At 40.1% G+C, this 21716-nt stretch overlaps 1 protein-coding gene and 1 long non-coding RNA gene across 4 annotated transcripts in view; one reads left to right on the top strand and one right to left on the bottom strand.

Moving 5' to 3' along the window:
- TEK (TEK receptor tyrosine kinase) overlaps positions 1-21716 on the top strand; it is a 53356-nt gene that overhangs the window by 8110 nt on the left and 23530 nt on the right. For all 3 annotated transcript variants that reach the window (XM_048292268.1, XM_048292267.1, XM_048292266.1), the window contains exons 2-3: positions 11467-11778; positions 19229-19339. In XM_048292268.1, the coding sequence (XP_048148225.1) occupies positions 11467-11778; positions 19229-19339 (423 nt within the window). The remainder of the gene's footprint in view (positions 1-11466; positions 11779-19228; positions 19340-21716) is intronic.
- Positions 407-20968, bottom strand: LOC125320201. Its single transcript, XR_007201044.1, has 3 exons — positions 20738-20968; positions 6816-6906; positions 407-562 (listed from the first exon to the last, which is right to left on the bottom strand). It is a non-coding gene; the product is annotated as an uncharacterized LOC125320201 (long non-coding RNA).

Genomic DNA, 21716 nt, shown 5'->3' with positions numbered 1-21716 from the left:
GTTGTTTGATACATTTGTTGCAGCAGGGTTTCTTTTCTATCGAATGTACTAATCTTTTTAGACAGCTGATAACATTGAAACCATTGGTGTCTTTCCTTAAGGAATCTGCTCTAAATACAGATTAATGTCGACTTCTGTGACTGACTTTAAGAACTAGCCGTACACTGGATATGTGTAGCTATTCCAGTATCTGATTTTAGACAAGATTCCACAAGTGGCATTTAGATGAGAGTCAGTGGAAAAAAGAGGGAAAAAAATACAAGATCAATTAAAACCACTTAAAACACAGTTATATAGTATTATCAGCAAATGTCATTAGTTCAGCAAATCAGAAGTTATCATAAGAGATATCTGTAGAAAGGTATACACAAATATTATACTAATTCAAATTTAGTTTACAGTAATTTCAGCATTAATGTTAGAGATACATTGCTGAACCTATCACATGCAGAGCCCTGAGGGCTGTTCTCCTGCCATCAGATTCAAAGTTACTCCACATTTGAGTAAAGATCACTTTTACAATCCTCATTTTGATTTTCTAGTCAGTTTGTTCTGTAAAAATCTGTAAAAGAAAAATACAAGTCACATGACAACCTTAGACTCTTAACTCACCCTTAACCATTGCAATGAGATGTATATATACAGGTTGTTCAAGTCCACCTCACAGTAAAAATGTAATGTGCTGTAGAACTGCAAATTGTCCTGCAGTGAAAACCAGAAAGTAGCACGAAAAGGCAGAAGTCCTTATTTCCCTGCAACTTTCTTCACAATTGCTCTGTACAGATCTTCTTGATTAGCAGCATGCCAACAGCTGTTAACAATAAAATTACGAGTTTGAGATGTTACTTTTGGCATCTATAAAAGGCTAGAGGTTAATGCAGGCAAAAAAAAAAGTTTTTAATCTGTTGAAATCATGTTTGGAAATATTCTTATCTAGCAATTGCTGTAATAGGCTACATGTTGTTATTACCAATTCCTCTTCTGTGGCTTCAGTTTCTTGATTGTTTAGCTGCACATGCATTCAACCTGTTTAGCCCTCAGATCACTTCCAGCATTACACTTTTTGGAAATATCTGGTGCTGTATGCACTATGGATGGAGAAGAAAAGAAGTCCAGTTATTCCACCTTTTTTCCTTGTCCCTCCTATTTCTCTGCATGGTATCATATACCTATTTGACATAGGCAGCAACAACGTTCATTAAGTGACAAGTAGAGGAGAAACAAAAGTCATTTGCAGAGATTAGCTATAAAAATGTGGAGAGCACAGACAGCCCAGCACCAATGAGCTGCCAGTCACTGCATTTTCCATAGGGGCTGACCAGCGAGGTGTGTGCTGTAGTCACACCCATCTCAATAGATCTGTCAGCTTTCCCGCTTTTGTTTGAGAATGATATCATGTTTCCTGGGGCGAGCAGTGGAAGACAATGCGAGCCTGCTTTCCTCTAGATACTGCAGGCGGAGTTCAGGAAAGCAGGAATGACATTCCCTGAGCAGGGGAGAGTCTACACTCCGTACAGACACTGAACTGGCTTAACCTTGTCCCCGATGATTGTGGACTTCTCTGGGTGTGTTGCTGGGTAGGCACAAAATCCACTCCACCCTTTTTCTAGGTGAAAAGCACTGACTTGGCTCCCATTAGGAGAAATGGCCTTTGATTTAATGTCTTTTTATTTTTAATAGCAGTACTCCATTAGCAGCTAGAACTAATGATCCAGAGTGGAAGATGGCATTCAAAGTATACACAAATGCTCACTTTTGCACTCTCTACATTCCACGGCAAATGTTCAATGAAACTGATAAGGAGTTGAATTTAATACTGCTGGGATTCTTCAAACTGTGCTGAGTATCACCACATGTTTTTTCTTTTGGTTGTTTATGTTCCTGACATTTTGGAGTAGCAAAATTATGCTGACATATATCCTGAAGTATGGATTCCAATGCTCAGCTTGTGGCTAGGTTCAGTTGGTTAAGTTCTGACCAAAGAAGAGCTGCAGATTTACTTATTCCCCTAAAGGCAAGGAATGAGTGTCACAACTTGCCTTTTTCCTCAGAAGTGCTTCAGACATCCTCAGGTGTCCTCAAATGGTCTAGAAATCTGCTTGCGGTTTCTCACAGTGAGCTAACTCTCAGAAATGCTCAAGTGTGAGCCTTACTTTAGCAAGATGACCACCATCAGTAAAGGACTGGTGAAAACCAGCAACAATTACAATTAGCTTCAAGAACATTTGACTATTTCTATCAGGAAACAAATATATTGTCAAATGTCTCCATTCTCCAAGACAGAATCTTCTGTGCTACAGTTTTGCTCTGCCAATAATCTTAGATCCAGTGGCTTTCTAAAGATACTAGATTTTTTTTTTCTCACTTAGCTGTTGGACCCATATATGGTAAAAGACTCAAAATATTATAATAGCCTTTTTAGAAAAGGATAACAGTGGAGCAAACCAGTGCAGTAGCATTCAATAGCTCTCTATCATCTATGTTGATGGCTGCATTTTCTTTGGGATCAGTAGGGGTTATGAAAAAAAATCTAAATTATCATTATTATGTGACTCATTTTCATATTTACAAAGTTGAACAGCTTTTAACATACATTACCAGAGACACAAGCACCTTTATAATGCTATAAGCTTTTCAAAATGACAAGTCAAAAGTTTTAGTTGGATTGGAAAGTTCTAACAATTCTGTTTCAAGACTTGTATTTCTCTTTTGAAGCTTAACTTAATCAAAAGAAAACCTGTATTAACCAGTGGCTAATCCATGCCTGTGACAGTGAGCAGGAATGTCATTCTTCCCATAATTGAAGGGACTAGGCCTCTGTGAGCATCTTCAAATAGGCTGTTGTCAGATCAAGTGGCACCTGAACTTCAGTGTCGTATGACTGAGTGCTGGAGTTTGAACCTCCCACAAAGAAATGGAGGAATACCACTTCTGACCTTTGAATGTCGGGAATTTCATAACTATAACTGTGAGGTTTTAATATCAGGTATTTGTTACATGACCAGACATTACATTGATCCACAACCTTTCTGACACCTAAATTATCAAACTACTAATGTGAATTAGAGGAATTTTAAACCAAATTCACTTTTTGTTCCTGAAGTGTATTTGATTTGTGAGACCCTGAAATTGCATCCGCCTGCCATACTGTGCCTGGTTCACACCTACTGAGATGCAGAGTAGCTCTCAGGAAGCCTGTGTTACCAAAGGTCGTTTCAGCAGCTGGGAATAGTTGAGAGTGGAAAGGCATTACATCAGGCCCAAAGGAATCAAATCTGAAAGGGTGAGATGAAACCACACTACATTTTTAAGTGTCAACATATGCTATTGTTTTAGATACAATTTTCATATATAGATACATGAATACACATGTATTATATGGTTTTCATACTTAGTCATAATTAAGATGGATAGATTACTTTTTTGCTGAATTTTCATTTAAGGGAAAACTGAAGTTGTAATATTTTGCACAGATTGTCTGATACCCACAAGATTTTTATCAGGAAAGCTTCAGTGAACAAGAGGGAGAATAGAAGTCATAGGCACTGATTGTCACTGAGCAGATGGCCCTAGGGCAGGGGTCCTTCATGTGCTCATGATGAGAATTACCTGGGCTGGAAACCTGCTCTGTATCAGTCACATACATTTGAGTGTGCTTGGCCTAGACCCATCTCTTAAACAAAAAACCGTGTCCAGCTCTCTTGGAAGACCAAGGAGTCATTGTGGTATGAAGGGTGTTGGGTAGGCACAGGAGGAATGAACCAAAAATGGATGCACCTACTACTTGTGTGAAACAGATTTAGTTCCATGGGCAGGTCCCTCTGTAATATAAGATCTATCTGGGGCTGGAGAGATGAAAATCTTAGAGAATCTGCAATGAAGAACTGCCTTCTAAAGACAGTGTCTGTCCTGTGCTGGTAAATCATATTTAGGATGCTGTTCCACTGTGGTTTCAGTGGAGGCACATAGCAAAGAACAACCCATGTCTAAAATAGAGGCTTTCCTATAAGGAGTTTAAAATGCTGATTGTTTATATTACAGATTTGATAGCTGTTCTCCAACTGTTAAACAAGGGTCATATCTTAAAGAAGTTAAAAAGCTATCAAAATACATTTTGCAATTCATCACTTGGAACTATTAACCCCTTTAGGGTGTAAAGATATTAGGCATTTACTAAGTCCTGAAAGGATTTTTGAAAGATACATTAACAAATTACATTTCTCTGTTCAGAAATGTAAGCTTTTTACTTCAAGGCTGGTAGGTTTTTTTGCCTGCTATTTATTTTTTGCACTGTCAGCCTGACTAATGAAGTGGCTTAGTTAATTTCTCCTTTGGAGTATAACAAGCTTTCCTTGACAATGCAGTTCCAACTGCACTTCTAATTGTGCTGATGATTTTCCCTTGTGTTGTTTCCTGGCTGTTCATCACAGACAAGACACCGGTCAGGGGCCTTGGCCTCCGTAGTCACAAAGTGTGCTTAGCACCAGAAACACCTCCCAGCTACTTTAGTCAGAAAAATCAGTAAGTGGCAAAGTGAGGGTGCACTTCTGTACAGGCAAGAGTATTAGAATGTGTTCTCCCAGCAGTCAGTGATCACAGACAGCCAACCTTATGCTATTGTATGCACTGACTAATTAATCACCTGTGTTATTTTACCTGCTTTGGCTTAGCACTTGCCCACATACAACAGGCAGTACACATTTGCGGTACAAATAGGAGCTTCATAATGCAACTGGACAAGGGCCAGCCTTGTTACAGACATATTTATTTTGGTGTGCAAATACACTATTGATGGTATGCTATGATGATATTTTGCTGGCTGCAAATCCAACCACATGCATCTGAATTACAAGCCTGTCCTACTTGAGCTTTCCCACATTTCTCACCTTTTTCCAGCATTTTCGGCATTACCTGGCATGCTGTCATCTGGTTATTCAAGTAGCCATTGCTGCTGATATGTTGTTTTTCACTTCACTCACTTGTGGTCAACCAGGCATAAGGAGAAATCATGACAAACCATGTTTTGGTTTCTTTCTCATGTTTTGGTTACTCACACACACACACAAACACATATTTAGTCATGGGCTCCCTACCCCCAGAAACCTCCAACTAAGCTGCAGCAGTGTTTCTCTTCTAGATTTTTCATCTTACAAGATGGTTTTGGTAGGTTGTGAAACAACTGACATGCAGAGAAAAAAAGAAGGCAGTGACATTTCCTTCAGCTGCACCAGAAGTAACCAAAGGCAGATGAGCAGATACCAAGATAGGCAGCCCTCTTACCTTTGACAAACTATTTCATTTTTCATACGTGTGCTCTGGTCTTCCTGCTACTGCTAAATAGCATAGTGATACCCTGTCACTAATTTTTCATCTCTTATTAGTTTCACGATACTTTCCCCCCACAATTAGTGCCCTATTTCTAAGGGCAAGTGGTCTTGGTATTTGAACTGTGAAGCATCTCACAGCTGCACAGTAGCATCATGCAAGATACAACAAGAAGATTCTTTAAATGAACAACAAAAATGGTTTTATTGGGAAACCTGTCTGTTAGCTCATTTGTCAGATGTTTTCCCAGAGCATTTCTGTCTTTTTTTTCTTCCCTGCTGTTCCCATTGTATGGCAGAGAATCTTAATCTCTTTGGAGAACAATAACTTCAGCGTTGTTTTCCTGTGCAGGATTGAGCTGTCAGAGGAGAATCTGACTCACTGGGAGAAATTACCTGAGCCACTGCTATCTTTGCATTCCAGATGAAATTTCTAGGACACTTAAAGACCACTGAGCCCATAAAATGAATACATGGTTTCAAAGCCTCCCAAATTACTTACTTCTTTAGAGAATGAACCAAAAATACGGTAAGAGAAGTATTGAGAGCCCAGAAAAAAACCCCAAAATTGCCAGGTTCTGGTTTGGCATATGTTCCACTCTCCCTGTGAAAAATATGCCTAAACAGTTAGTGTTTTGGGTTAGTTTCTGACTGGCTTTAATATTAAGTAAGGAGTACTTTATTTTTTCTTTTTGGGAGTGGAGACATGTGCATTTGGTCTCTATTTTATTTATTCATTCATATTTAACTTGCATTATTTCCAGCCTGGTTATGTTCCACATTGGCTAATTAATTAATTTTTTAAAAAATCACATAGTTTATTCAGTACTTCCCCAAGAATTAATCAAATGCCATACTTCCTCATCAAAATTGCTTGTATGATTGCCATTTGTATTCCTAAATAGATTTAATTTAATTCTTTTAATCTGGTATGTTGTTTTGTACCAAAAAGTAAAACTGGAGAGGGTACAGCTGAAGTTATAACTACAAAACAGACACAATGAGAAATACTGAGGTTTAGGCTATTTAGCAAGTTGGGTTTGTTCTAAGTCAAAACCTTATTATTTCAAGCAGAGGGAGTGTTCACTGTTGTATTTTAAGAAACTTGCAGGAAGAAGGGTTGATGATTTAACAGTTTGGAACATACGCTTTCACCAGTCTCTAAATGATTTTCAAATGCTGCAGTGAGTGTTATACGCAACTGACTGTTTCACTTTCAGCATAACACCAAAACTAAGCACAGATTCTACTTTTTCCCTGCTAATATACTATCTATATGTTTTACATTCCTATTCCCAGACTCTTAACAGCCGGAATAATTTATGCTCCAAGCGATAACGTAAGAGAAAGAAAGAACTACATAGGTATTACATATTACATCTATTCTCTGCTTCACTTAGTGAAAAATGGAGTGGAATTTACTGGAATTTTCTGCCCTTTCATCTTCTCTCAAATAATTAGTACTGTAAAAGTATTAATCTTTCCGCTTACCTCTTACAACAGATCTTCTCCTTCTTCTGTTACACTCCAAATGCCAAGAGGACTTCCTGCTTACAGTTTCTTCAAGCAATCAATAATTGCTCTACAAATACAAGGAAATAAATATACCTTTAGGTGTGTCATGTCTAAACAATTTTTTTGCTTCCACTACCAATCAGTATTAACACCTATACGTTTTGCTCAGAACTCTGAATTCTCAATACCCCTTGCAAATATGACCTGCGTCCATATTATATGTGCTTTGAAGGACAGTGAGGTGTGGTTATCCTGTGATGGAGCTGACAAGTCTGGCTGCCTGTTATGGAAGAGGAGCATAAGGCATTCCAGTGTTGAACATTTTTTCCAAATAACAGGCAACTTTGCAAAGGTCCTACATTAGGTAGAAAATGCCTAGAATTTTCCCATGTTTTCCTTGAGACAAGACAAGGGTTAACAGTGGAAATACGGAAGTATATGGGCAAGGACTGTCAGAGGAAAGGACAAATCAACACTTTTCTCCTAAGAGTTACTGTATCTATGGCATTAAACTATCTCAGCTCAAGATTGCCACAGTCACTCATGAACTCTAGTGTCTAGCACCAATAATGGTCTAGAGGAGTGATATTTTAACCTTTGTCAGAGACTTGCTTGCTCTTTGAGTAGAACTATGGCTGAGATGTGTTCCACGGAATTTCTGAGAACTGTTTCTTTCAGCTGATCCTAGCCGAGTTTTGCTGGTGCAATGCAGGACAGAAAACATGATGACTCTGTGCATGTGTGAATGGCATTTTGGTAGGGAATGAGAACACACAAGGACTACAGACACAGCATGACAAATTTATTCTCTGTTTAGCACAATTTCCCCAGGTGAATGTCATAGAATCATACAATAATTTGAGTTGGAAGGGACCTTTTTAAGGTCATCTAGTTCCAATCTCACTGCTATGGACAAGGACACCTTCGTCTAGACCAGGCTGCTCCATCCAGCCTGGCTTTGAACACTTCCAGGGATGAGGCATCCACAACTTCTCTGGGTAACCTGTTTCAGTGGTTCACCTCCCTCATTGTAAAAAATTCCTTCCTTGTATCTAAATTGACCCTCCTGTTGTTTCAAGCCATTACCCCTTATCCTATCACTACATGCCCTTGACAAAAGTCCCTCTCCAACTTTCTTGTAGCCCCTTCAGGAACTGGAAGGTGCTATAAGGTCTCCCTGGAGTCATCTCTTCTCCAGGCTGAACAATCCCACCTTTCACAGCCTTTCCTCAGAGGAGAGGTGCTCCAGCACTCCATCATCTACATAGTCTCTTCTGGACCCATTTCTACAGGTCCATGACCTTCCTGTGCTGGGGACCCCAGAGCTGGATACAGTGTTCCAGATGGGGTCTCACCAGAGCAGAGGGGCAGAATCGCCTCCCTTGCCCTTCTGGCCACGCTGCTTTGGATGCAGTACAGGATACAACTGACTCTCTGGGCTGCAGAAATCTGTACTAGAAAAGCTATGAAAGATACAGTTGAATATCAACCAGCAAGAGACAGGACAATCCTGTGTAATTTGGAGTAGACCAAGAGGAACTGCAAGTGTTTCCCTCCATTCATTTTGCTGTCTGGGCTATAGTCAGTGTGCTCTAATTAAACTTGTTTAGAGGATGCCATTTTCACTGTGCTGGAAAGACTCAAAGCACTGCATCACTGTGAGTGATGTGTCATAAATTCTTGGCAATGGATCTTCCTTGCATGGTATCTCCCATTTACAGCAACAGCCTTCTGCAAGTGCTTTCTCTTCTCAAAATCTATTTGCACACACAGCAAATTGCCTTCCTGATAAGGTCTGTTCTTCAAGGACCAGGGCAGGAGTGAAAGGACTTTTTCAAGGCAGCACACAGGTCCTTGCTGCAGACATAGGCTGCTCCCTGTCTCTTATTTTTTGTGCTAAATTCTGTTGTCCTTGTTTGGTTCTTACATACTCAAAGCCTTCATTAACATCTAGGATATGATTTGCCTAAATTTTGCCAGACTAGGTAAGTTCCTTTTTAGCAAGAACAGTTGGATTACTTGAAATTGCATTACCATAAAGAGATGCTGTAGGAATCCCTACCTAGTGGAGTCAAAGAAAGCACAATTATCATCTCAAAGGCCTTAGATTGCCAAGATGCCTTTTTTTTAATTTTTCAAATTATATCTAAAGCATAGCTTTTCTTAGTGCAAAACTTTCACTGTTTTAAATTCTGCTTGCAGCTGGGAAACCTTAGCTGCAAAGTCATGCTTGGCATATAATTCCATACTTACACATAGATATAAATTCCTTTTAGAGGCAGAAAACCCTTTTGTGCTTCTCTGGGAAGAAACTTCATCTGTGTTCCATCTGCTTCACTGAGGTGTCTGGGCTACTCTGCAGTGTTTAATATGACAAAGAGCCACCTATCTTTAGACAATGAATCAGAACGCTATCCATTCACTGGTGGCTAGATTTTGATTCACCCAGAATATTCTCAAGTTTAAATAAGCAATATGTCTACATATTCTACACCTTTATTGCATGATTTTTATTACTACAAGGAACCAGATACGCAGCAAATGCCCCAAATCTGGTAGAATATTGCTTTGCATATGGATCAAAGGCAGCAAGAAAGCTGGTCCTCAAAATTCAGATTCTCCTACTGCTTTTTCTCAAAGTATTAAAAGGTTGAGGTGCAGGGGAAGAAAGAGGTGTTATTTTCCCCTTTAAAACTTTGTTAGAAGTCAGAGGAACAGAGAAATGCTAGGGAAAATGGAACTGGAGCCCTGGATGACCAGCCATCCTCTGAAGGACACCAGCCCCTTGGGCCCACACCTTTGTATTGGAAAGGCAGTTTCAGCTCTGTGCCCTGTGGATGCCAGGCAGAAATATCAGAATATTTCACTTCTGCTCTCTAACACCAGGCCTGACCTCAACACAGAAAGTCACATCAAGTCACAGAATTTGAATCCAGATTTGATTCTGAGTTTCACAAAGTTTGCAAAAAACAGTATCTTGCAGTTTGTGATTTTAAGAACATCTCTAGCCTGCATGTGATCCTTGCTGATATAAACCGAAGCTGCTTTCAGTGCTGGTGACTGTTGAACTATATCTGCCTTTGGCTGATGTATCAGATCCATAGTAAAAGCACAAATGTTCCTCATAAAAAACTAAGAGGCTTGCGACAAATGCCCTGTAAAATGAATGCATGAGTCTGGTCTCATTTCTATCACATACCTCTTTAACTTTTTTCAAAGGATTTATATTTGCAGTATGCAGCAGGATGAACTGACTTTGCTGACCTGCACGTTTATGCTATATTTACTTTAATGGCTGTTGTGTCCTTTCCAGAAGGTTTCATTTCTCCATTATGTAACTGCAAGTTATCTGGGCTGGCACATGAAAGGGTGGTGGCTGTGGAAGACTGGTTGGGTGTGGTGAGTGTCAATGTGCTGTCAAGATACTTCAGTCCCCAGAGTGGTTGCTTGCATTGAAAGCAGAGGAGGACCTCCTCCCTTGGCCCAGAGCACTGCAGAGACACACGCAAAGACTGCAGTCAGCACTAAGACCTTTTGACCTCCCTTATCTAAGACTATACCCCTTCCTTCCCATCAGAGAACATTTGGAAGCTGACCGGCACTAAATATTAGGTCTCTCTATGTAAATACAAAATATACTTGTATCCAAATCAGGAAAATAGATGTGATGAATAAAAGAAATCAATTATTCTTCCTGTTTCAGCTGGAAAAAATGTGTTTCCCTTCTCCTTACCCTGAACTTAAAAAATAAAGGGAAACGCCTATTATTTGCCAATTGTTCATTATAGGAGAGCTGAATTTCCCTCCAGCTATGCACATTTGAACAACTAATAGTGTGGCACTCTGCTAGAGGATATTTTAATTAGGCTTGTATCTCTCATTTTCAAAGAAACATTCATCTCTATGTGTTTCTGGCAGTCCTACTGATCAAAAGAAGCAATTTTGAGTGATTTAAACCTGACCTCACTTAACTAGTGGTCCCGACTTGCATTTTGTTTTTGCGTAAGTTACTTTGTGCCACGGGCCTTGCCAGTATCTGTTAGGGCTTCAAATATTTAATGTGATTGACTATGAAATCATTAGTCCAAATTCATAAAACAGCTGCAAAAAAATACTCCACGTGCTCAAAGTACTACCCGCTCCTGTAACTGAAAGTCATAACTGATTTACATCAGTTCATATGTACTAAATCATGTAAGGGACATCAAGGAAAGACCATTAAACTGACAACCTTATCATCTACTGATCCCATCACCAGAAAAGCACCGCATTTGAGGCATTTATGTGCATGTCTAACTATACACAGATCTATCTGCTTTGGCAACCTATGGCTTTCCTTGGGCTTCTACAACAGCTCTTGAAAGAAATTCAACATGTTTGCAAGACTTACTGCCTTTTCTGAGAAGAACAAACTCCATCTGTTTGTGTCATAAAAAATAAATCCTCAAGTCATTGTAGCAGAATACTTAATCTATGTTCATCTGATTTTGCACAAAAGCTGTGCAAGACACCAGCCAGAGAAACCCTGAGCACTGCGTGACACAGCTTCCCTGGTGATTTGATTGGTCACATATTTAAATTCTGCAGTAAAATTTTTTTAAACTTGATGCTTTTTTTTTTTTTTCAGGTAAAGTAGAAGCAGCACTGGACCTCATACTGATCAATTCCTTCCCTCTGGTGGGCAACTCCGAGACATCACTTATATGTATCACTTCCAAATGGCGTTCCCGTGAGTCTATCACGATAGGCCGGGACCAGGAGGATGTGGCAAACCAGCACCGAGAACCACTGGAAGTTAATGAAGATTCCAAGAGAGCAGCAGCCAAAACAGTGGTGTGGAAGAGAGAACAGGCCAGTGAAACTATCGGCGCATACTACTGTGAAGGGAAACTCAAGGATGAGGTGACAAGGATACACACCATGAAGATGCCACTGGGAGGTACAGTGTAGTGGTCAGATCTAAATGGTACTGCTTGCAGACTGGCAGCTATCCCTGGTTGACATGAGTGGGCACAAACATGGCTCCAGACCAGGCAAGGCAGTCCTGAGTCAATAAAAATAGACTTGGTTCAAGGCCCCTTTTTTTTTTCTACAGTGCAGAAAAACTGGTTGGTACTAGGTGCTAGTCATTTCCTTGTGGAAGTTAGTCAGACATCTGTAAGTATTCTGCCTGCATCTGGCAACTGCCAGGCACACAAAGTCAGTCAGCAATTAAGGTGGCCTCACTGACCCCATAGAATAACATTCCATTCCCCATGGAATACATGGCAACTCCTGCCCTGGGTTTTTCACATCCCAGACCCTTGATTTCAAACAGGCTTCCATTTTAAAAGTTTGACAGGTCTGAGATGTAGATAGCTAAACATCACTATTCTATTTTCTTAAGAAAATGGGCAAGCTGAGCCTAGAAAATAATTGCCTTGCTTAAAGTTTAGTAAAACTACAGATCGGCAACACTGGATCTGCACAGTCCATGTCAGTGAAAAAAAAAAAAGGATCCCCTCTCATCACTGGAAAGGAAATACAGAGAAATTTTCCAAAATCTGAGAAGATTATTCACAAAAATCCACTACAGATTTCATTATTCATTTGATTTTGGTTTTAGGCTAAGCACAGTAGTAAAAGCAAATATGGCAGGGATATAGTGGGATGAGAAGGTGAGATTTCCAAGGTCCATTAAATTGCATTTCCACATCTTCAAAATTTTCCTTGTTTCTGGACCTCATTAGACTTCTGGGACAAGTTCCAAAGCAGAGATCACCATCAACTACAGAAAGGCACAAGAAATTTTTGAGTAATTTTCTGCAGCAAATCACATTTTCAAAACTGAAGATGATTTTTAATAGATTTTACTTTACTGCTAGTATTTTGTGCCATGGTAACTGGTCTGTGAGGAGACTTGACAATTTTAATCTTTCTTTATAAGGTTTCAGTAAGAGCAATTTTTGTTGTTGGTATCTCCTGAAATTACATAACAAACTTACAAAAGGAGATATTTTCATTTGTAAGAGCTGCAGCTAGTGCCTGTTATTATTTCTTTGAGCATGGATAGGTTGGAAGCAAGCTTAGTAGGACAAGTGCATTTTTCTTTGGCTTACGTTTTCTCTGACCAAATGTGGTCTTTGAAGGGCTGGATTGGTCACCAAGAAAGCTCTGCAGATGCAGACTGACAACTCCTCCATTGTTTCAAAGGAGGCTGCAGTGAGGAGGTGATAAGATAGTAGTCCATGGAATGTCAATGTGACCCTGCCTGTGGCAGTCTGCCAGCAAGCTGAGCACATTTCTGGCTGTTCTGTTGTAGAGCAACATCCATGGGTGGAAGAATGTCTTCTGAACCTATCAGTTCTTTGCACTTGGTATCTGTGGGCCTAGGAGCAGAGAATTTTAAGTAATCAAACTTTACCTTTTAAGTAATCAAACTTTGCTAAGAAGGCTTCTTATGTGACAAATGTTGTTCTAAACAGAAGTAGCATTCACACCAGCAGTTGGTAGGTTTCCTGAATTAATTTCTGTGTTTGAATCCATTTCTCAGATTTTCTCTGCAAAAGTTTTCACTAACAAAATTCGAACTAGCAAGTCCTCAGTGAAAGTGTATAATCTAATCAGGTTAGATGGGTGAGAAAGAGGTGCATCAGAAATTCTCAAAGCTCTTAAAGTGCACAGAAAGAGGAGAAAGAGGTTAAGGAAAGATGGTGAGGTTTGGCAAAACATATGTATCTGGAAAACAGATCTTTTTCCACTTTACTGTTGTTGTCTTCATAATTTTTAAAGTCAGAATATGTTTTTCAATAGCAAAAATTGAGTTGAAATCTATAGTTTCCCATTAGGGACACCAAAGTCATGGAAGAAGCAGCACTTCTGGAAACCCAGCCACTGTTTTCTATCCTCCTGGCAAGAAGCTGGTGAAACACTCACTAAGCATTAATCATTTGGGTAGCCCCACTGACTTAGTGGGAACTGTCATCTGCCTGATTATATACCTATTATCAAATATGAAGATACAGTGAGGATTTTTGCTGTATAGTATGGAAAGATAACAGGTTCATTTTCCTGATTTATTTTACCATCTGCTATTCTCAAAGTAACAAGTCAATTCTCCTGAATTATTTATACTGTAACTTTGTAGTTACACATGTAATATTCATTGATGCAATGAGAGGGAACAGTTTATGCTTTATCTTCTTATGGGGAGTGATCCTTATACTGTATAAGTACACATCTCTAGAACAGAACACCACAGGGTGTTCTCCTTCTAGTCAAAGACAATTTATTCAATTTCTCTACACAATAATTTATTCAAATTCTCTACACATATATTTTCATATATGTGATTGAGTTTTCCCCACAGAAACTCAACCATGGAGCTGGCAAAAAATAATAGAAATGCTAGCAACAGAGCATTATGGCACTTGTCCTGCAGCTCAGTTCATTATGTCTCTATAAGGAATGGGCACATTCGAGATGTGAAATCATGTAATACAAGTCACAATCTAAAAATACATTGGAACTGAGCCCAAGAGGGAGTGTGCATTCCTTTCCATTGTAACAGTACCCTTTAGAAAATTCTTATGGTTTAGCCTAACAACATGCAAAGAAAAGTAAATGGGAATACAAAAGTTTAATATCTTGTTAAAACAATTAGTATTGTCTCACTAAATTTGGTCCAAAAACCAATGCAACTAAACCCTTTTGGATCATTTGTAGCTAACAATTAATGTTTTGCAAAAGCTGTTGAATTATTTTTTTCTTAAATAGATAATGATTTTTCACTATGCGTCTGTTACTAATAAATAACTTCTAACTTGGGAGCTGACAGTAAGTTGGAATTGCTTTCAGTTTTTGTTTGCTTGTTTCTAATGAAATCTTATTTTATTATTCTATATTAGAATTCTCTGTTTCTCTAAGATGTAAGTGTAGATACCAGTGTTTAGGCAAAATGACAAATGCATGTACTTAATGTGAAGCAGGAAGACTCCTGCTGAAATCAATTGCGTATAACTTATAAGGGAATGAAAACATGTGGCAGAGCCTCAGAGCATAAACACTAGAACTGCACAGGGGATGGAAATTCCAATCTGCAAAGAATTGTGAATTTTCAATAGTTGTCTTTTTTCCAACCATAAATAAAACATTTAAATGTCAAAATTTTCAAGGAAATAATATCCTAGGAGAGAAGTTGGCTTGGATTGATAAAAATGTCTTCATTCTTGCTCAGATTTTCTTTCTTTAATTTTACATCATATAATTTTGATTTTTAACTTAAAATTTTATTTTGAAATGAAAATATCAAAATGTTCTTTCTTTTATTGCAAGAATATTATCCTTTTTTTACCTCCTCAGATTTTGCAAAATTATGTTGTGGAGGTACTGGCAGACTATCAGCCTCATACAAACTTTGATATGGCATCTGTCTGCTCATTTTTTACAGCTCTGTTACATATAAAAGATAACAGAAAGTTACTTCATAACTTTTTTCTCTGCTTTCTGATCCTATCTCTGTGTATTTCTTTCCCACCAAATTTTAGCCAGCCACAAGCTCCGAATTATTTTCTCCAACTTTTGGTATGAACCAAAGGATGTTTTATCAACAGTTTGTAAAAATGAACCAAAAAAGGAGGCATGGTTCTAGATAAAAGGCAATTTTTGATTAATAAGTTGTCTAACAGTTTACACTAACTTCTATATATGTTCCTTAAAAAAATATTTGTTGTGAAATAAATGTAACTTTATTAGAAATGGAACCTGTGCAAATGCAGAGCTGACCAGGAGCATGAATGGCTCTTAAAGGATTCCTTCCAACTGAAATGCAGGTGGGTCTTGTATCAGAAAAGTCCCACTCAGCTTGCTTGGGAGGCAGGTGGCAGCAGAAGGAAAAACAAGGATGGATGGACTTACCTGGAGGAACTTGCATAGGAGGAAACCTTAAGGCTAAAAAACTTCAAATCTAGAAAGAGCAAAGGGACTGGTTTAAATCAATGTGTCACTCCCCCGAGTGTTCTAAAAGGGAAAATACAGAGGTATCAAATTCTCAGTCAGGTAAGGAGCTGAATAATTACGAAGTCAAATTTGGCTAATTTTAGAAGAAGTTTTTTTCCACCATATAACATATGAATGACAGTATGGCATAAACCTTCAGAGCTAAAAATGACCTGAGAACCTGAATCTGTCCTCAAAACACTTCACAACTTTCTCTTAGCATTTTCCAAGTAAATGAAAGGAAGCATCCTTAACTTCTAACTTGTTTCAAAGGAATGTCAATTAAAATTACCATTTCACTCAGAATCACAAAATCACCAGGTTGGAAGAGACCTTCAAGATCACCGAGTCCAATCCATGCCCTAACACCACCTCAACTAAACCATGGCACTGAGTGCCACATCCAATCTTTTTTTAAACACATCCAGGGATGGTGACTCCACCACCTCCCTGGGTAGACAATTCCAGAACTTTTTCACTCTTTCAGTAAAAACTTTTTCCTAACATTCAACCTAAATTTCCCTTGGCACAGCTTAAGACTGTGCCCTCTCGTTTTGTCAGTTGCCGCCTGGTGAAAGAGACCCCCCACCTGACTACAACAATCCTGCAGGAAGTTGTAGAGAGCAATAAGGTCACCTCTGAGTCTCCTTTTCTCCAGGCTAAACAACCCCAGCTCCCTCAGTCGTTCCTCACAGGGCTTGTGTTCCAAGCCCCTCACCAGGCTTGTTGACCTCCTCTGGATGGATTCAAGTGCCTCAATGTCCTTCCTGAACTGAGGGGCCCAGAACTGGACACAATGCTCAAGGTGTGGCCTCACCAGTGCCAAGTACGGGGGAAGAATGACCTCCCTGCTTCTGCTGGCCACACTATTCCTGATACAGGCCAGGATGCCATTGGCCTTCTTGGCCACCAGGACACACTGCTGCTTCATGTTCAGTTGGCTGTCAACCAGTACCCCCAGGTCCCTTTCCGCCTGGGCACTGTCCAGCCACACTGTCCCCAGCCTATAGCATTGCAGGGGGTTATTGAAGCCAAAATGCAGGACTTGGCACTTGGACTTGTTAAACTTCATCTTATTGGACTCTGCCCATCTATCCAACCATTCCAGGTCTCTTTTCAGAGCCCTCCTACCTTCCAACAGATTGACACATGCTCCTAGCTTAGTGTCATCTGCAAATTTACTAATGAAAGACTCAATACCCTCATCCATGTCATCAATAAAAATATTGATTGATGGTCCCAGTACAGATCCCTGAGGGACACCACTGGTGACTGGCCACCAACTGGATGCAGCACCATTCACCACCACTCTCTGGGCCTGGCCATCCATCCAGTTCTTAACCCAGAAAAGAGTGCTCCTGTCCAAGCCGTGGGCTGTCAGCTTTTTCAGGAGCTTACTGTGGGAGACAGTGTCAAAGGCTTTGCTGAAGTCCAAATAGACAACATCCACAGCCCTTCCTGCATCCACCAGGCAGGTCACTTGGTCATGAAAGGAAGATCAGGTTGGTCAAACACAACATACCCCTCCTAAACCTGTGCTGGCTGGGTCTGATCCCCTGGCCATCCTGTAGGTGCTGTGTGATGGCACTCAAAGTAAACTGCTCCATTACCTTGCCAGGTACCAAGGTGAGACTGACTGGCCTATAATTTCCAGGATCCTCCTTCCTACCCTTCTTGTGAATGGGCATCCTGTTGGCCAGCTTCCAGTCATCTGGAACCTCACCAGTGAGCCAGGACTGTTGGTAAACAATGGAGAGTGGCTTTGCAAGCTCATCTGCCAGCTCCCTCATCACCCTGGAATGGTTTCCATCTCATCCCATAGATGACTGGCTCAGCAGTTCTCTGACTGCTTCCTCCTGGATAACAGGGGGACCATCCTACTCCCTGACACCATCTACCAGCCCAGGAGGACAGTTGTCCTGAGGACAAACTGTCTTTCCAATAAAGACTGAGGCAAAGAAGGCGTTAAACACCTCTACCTTCTCCCCATCTGTGGTCACTAAATTCCCTCCCTCATCCAGTAGAGAACTGAGGTTGTTCTAAACCTTGCTTTTTCCATTAATATATTTGTAAAAACATTTTTGATTATCGTTCACAGAAGTTGCCAAATTAAGTTCTAACTGAACTTCGGCCTCTCTAATTCTTTTCCTACATTCCCTAACAACCCCCTTAAATATTTCCTGAGGTACCTGACCCTCCTTCCAAAGATGATACATCCTCTTTTTATTCCTTAGTTCCTTCATAAGCTCCTTGCCCATCCAGTCTGGATATTTGCCTTGTCGACTCATCTTTTGGCACACAGGGACAGTCTGTTCCTGTACCCTCAAGACCTCTGTTTTGAATCATGCCCACCCTTCCTGGACTTCTTTGTTTTAAAGGGCTGCTTCCCAAGGAACTCTCCGAGTAAGTCTCCTTAACAGGCCAAAGTCTGCCCTCTGGAAGTCTAGTGTGAAAGTTTTATTGATGCCCCTCCTTATTTCACCAAATATTGAAAACTCGTTTTAGAAAGAACTATTTCTTGAGGTTTTTTCTGTCCCTTCCCCAGTTATCTTCTGATGACATTTTTCCACTAGTACTGATAAGAAAAAGGTAGAAATGTTGGGAAAATCCTTCTATCTACTGCTTTCTTTGTTGTTTAAATCAAGATCTACAAACAAATGTATAAGCATACCTTTCTGTTTAAGCAGGAAAATTAATTTCAATTTCCCTGCTGCAAAACTGACTGATCTACACCTGTCCCTCACACAGAATTTTTATTTCATTAAGCCATATTTCCAGGTGAGAATATTTTGGTAAAAGTACCATCGCCTGTGAATATGATTTTTTCTCCCCTTTGGTTCTTAGTGCAATACAACATTCTCTGTATTTCCAGAATAATGTGAACTAACACAAACACCGACCTACTCCATCCTACCTCACCTCCTGCCAGCCCTGCAGGATTGTGGTCTCCTGAACTATCTTAATGGTTCTGCATCATGAAGCTTAAGTAGAAAAGAACTGAATCATCTAGGTATTTGTTTGCCAGTGATAGCTTGTTCCCTGCAATAAAAGTTCGAGTACTTTATCCAGTCTGCTTTAAAAATGTCTCAAGGGATAAAGAAACTTGGGAAAGTATTTCACAGCCAGTTGGAGCTCCTAGTTAGAAACTGTTTCCAGTTACTCAACCACAAGCCAATTATTTTTTTCATGCCTCAGGTTCTAGTGGCAGTCTGTTGTTTCAGGGTACAGGCAAGTCCTCTGTCTTTCCCAAAACATAGGTTGAGGCTGCTGGTGGTAAAGAACAATTTTACGCTCTAAAGAAATTGAGGTGTCAAAATCTGAGTGAGGGTCATGATGTAAACCATTCTCAGCTGTCAGGGCCAGAGACCAGATAGAGACTGTAACTGCTATTTATCACATACTTCTGTTTTCAGCTTCGTTCCACCCAGTGGCACTAACTGTTACAGCAAATAAGGGAGAGCATGTGAACATTTCCTTCATCAGAATGGCATCAAAAGAGGAAGATGCAGTGATCTACAAGAATGGTAATCAATGGTTTTTGTCTTGTCTCTTCCTGCTATCATTGTTTTAACTGAGTGCCGAGTAACTGTTTTAAAGTTACTGCTGCTGATACCCATGCTGTGCAGCTGTAGCACTCATCATTCCTCATATATTTCATGTTTCCTAAAGGGGTGAATTGCCATAACCAATATGTTGATCTGACCTGTTTCTCTTCCACCAAAATTCCCAATCCTCTGTTTATATCTTTGCTTTGTTTTTTATTTTCCTTTTTGATTTCCGTCTACATCTCCTCATGTAGTTGCCTGGTTGGTTTTAGGTTGTTTGTTTATTTGTTTGTTTTTCTTTCTGCGGCACTGTGAAGGGCCAGCTAGAATATCTTTCATTGAATTTCTACAGCTTTTCAAGTCATGCCTTTCATTCTCCAAAAGGCTTTTTGAGGCCACTTACCTTCTCTGATGCCCTCCAAGCTAAGAAATTCATCACTAGCACTCTGCTATTGGAAAGAAAAAAATGTAAACAAAATCTAATCCTTATTTCATTCAACTACAAGAATTAGTCAGGTTGTAAATTGTATAACACCAACCCTTCTATCTAGCATGGCACCTAAATCCCATATAATCACTGTTCAGATGTGTGTTGCTCCTGCTTGACACTTGGAAATATGTGCAGGTTGCTATCTACCTCCTGTAGAAACATACAAAAATAAAGGTCACTAAAACTCACAATGCCTTTGTAGTCAGAATGTTAAACTGTTGTAGCTGCTAGGTTTAGTTTAGCAAGCTGCAGCTTTCCCAGAGAGCTCAGCGGGGCTGCTTAGGGCAGGGCAGCCATTCTGTCCTCCTGTAGTCCTTTTCGGATGGCCCTGCACTTTTGCTCTGGCCAGCTGTCAGCTCTACAACCCAGTAACGGCAAAGGAGGCGAGAAGGGTCCCTCCAAGAGGGTTTCAGAGGATGTTTAATAGTCACATCTTGTCCCGGCAACTCCCAGAGGCAGAGAGACCTCGTGATCCTGGCGCGGGGGATTTTCTCAGGGGTTGGGGTACAGGAACCAATAGGGAGAACTCGAGGGAATGGCCAGGGCTAGGGGCAAGGGAAAGTGGGGGAGGGAACAATATGGGATCATAAAAGCAACGGATAAACCGATTGCCACATTAAACCACAAGAAATTATGGTTGTGGGAAGCACACGTAATGTACTGCTCCATCTTTGATAGCCCATCTTACAGTGAGCCACCAGGAAACGGAGAGTAAATAGAGCAGAATGAGGTAAGGAACTGTCAACACACTGCAAAACAATTCATACAGCAAGTCAGTCTCAACCACAGTTACTGATTACCTGGAGCACTTCAACTGGCTGGAAGAATAAAATAGATAAAAGAGGTCTTTCAAAGAGACAATAGGCAAAGTAGACTTACACAAATACCTGTTTCTTTGCTCTTCAGAGATTCAGCTATGTCAGGGCACAGCAGACGAGTTTGCCATCACTTGTCATTTCAGGGTTCCTAGGAAAATTTTGTGATCTCCTGTCAGCAGTTTCTCAGAAAAGAACCAGTCCTGTTGGAGCAGGACAGCTTACGTCATGGTACTCCCTTAGCTGGGGTTCCATCTGGGAATTCAGAAAAAAATCTCAGATTGACTCTGGACAGTAGGTCAAGTCTTTCAGCTGAGGTTGATGTTGAAACAACATTTCTGAGAAGTCCTGATACAGTATCTGGAAAAGAAGAGAAAATGCTTCTCCTGCTATATTTAGCTGCTGCAGTCTTTCACTTCAGTTGTTTCAAGTACTACTTCCCCTTACAGAACCTCACAATGGCTGTCTCGACAATGAAATGGTTCTGCTAAACAGGGTTGCTTTAAGACATTGGCATAACATCTTGGAAAACAAGCCATAAGAATTGAGCCTTGCTTAGCAGACTGTAAGCACAAGGTTTTCTTAAAGCTTTGCTGTCAAGTTTGTTATGCAGCTTGTAACTCAAAAGATACGAAGAAAATGCCCCACAGTTTCAAAAAAAATCCCTTTCATTATTTGTTCTTTTAATTTGGCCCTGTTTTCATGGAGAATGTTTGTCATGTGCTGTCATGGACTGAAGTGACCCACAGTCTTTCTGCTGTTTTGGTTATGATCCTCAGCAAAGTTTTACATTTCTAGGCTGCCTGAAATTTGGCTATAGTCAAATTGGTAGTATGTACGGTCATAGACAGCAGAGGTCCTGCCTGATGCTGTTTACCTTCTAAATAATCTTTAAAAAGTGAAAAAAGTTGTTGCATTTTCAGTGTAACTGTAAGGGAATGTAGAAAGTAAGGACAATTTGATTCACAAGAGTACCATTGGTAATGGTCATTCAGCCATTCTAGCTTGCAAGTCAGAACAGGATCAGGGTGTCTGGGTTGTTAGTGTGAGC

Source organism: Corvus hawaiiensis, chromosome Z (genome assembly GCF_020740725.1).
Source record: "Corvus hawaiiensis isolate bCorHaw1 chromosome Z, bCorHaw1.pri.cur, whole genome shotgun sequence".
Taxonomy (NCBI): domain Eukaryota; kingdom Metazoa; phylum Chordata; class Aves; order Passeriformes; family Corvidae; genus Corvus; species Corvus hawaiiensis.
This window is presented reverse-complemented; position numbering and strand designations above follow the sequence as displayed.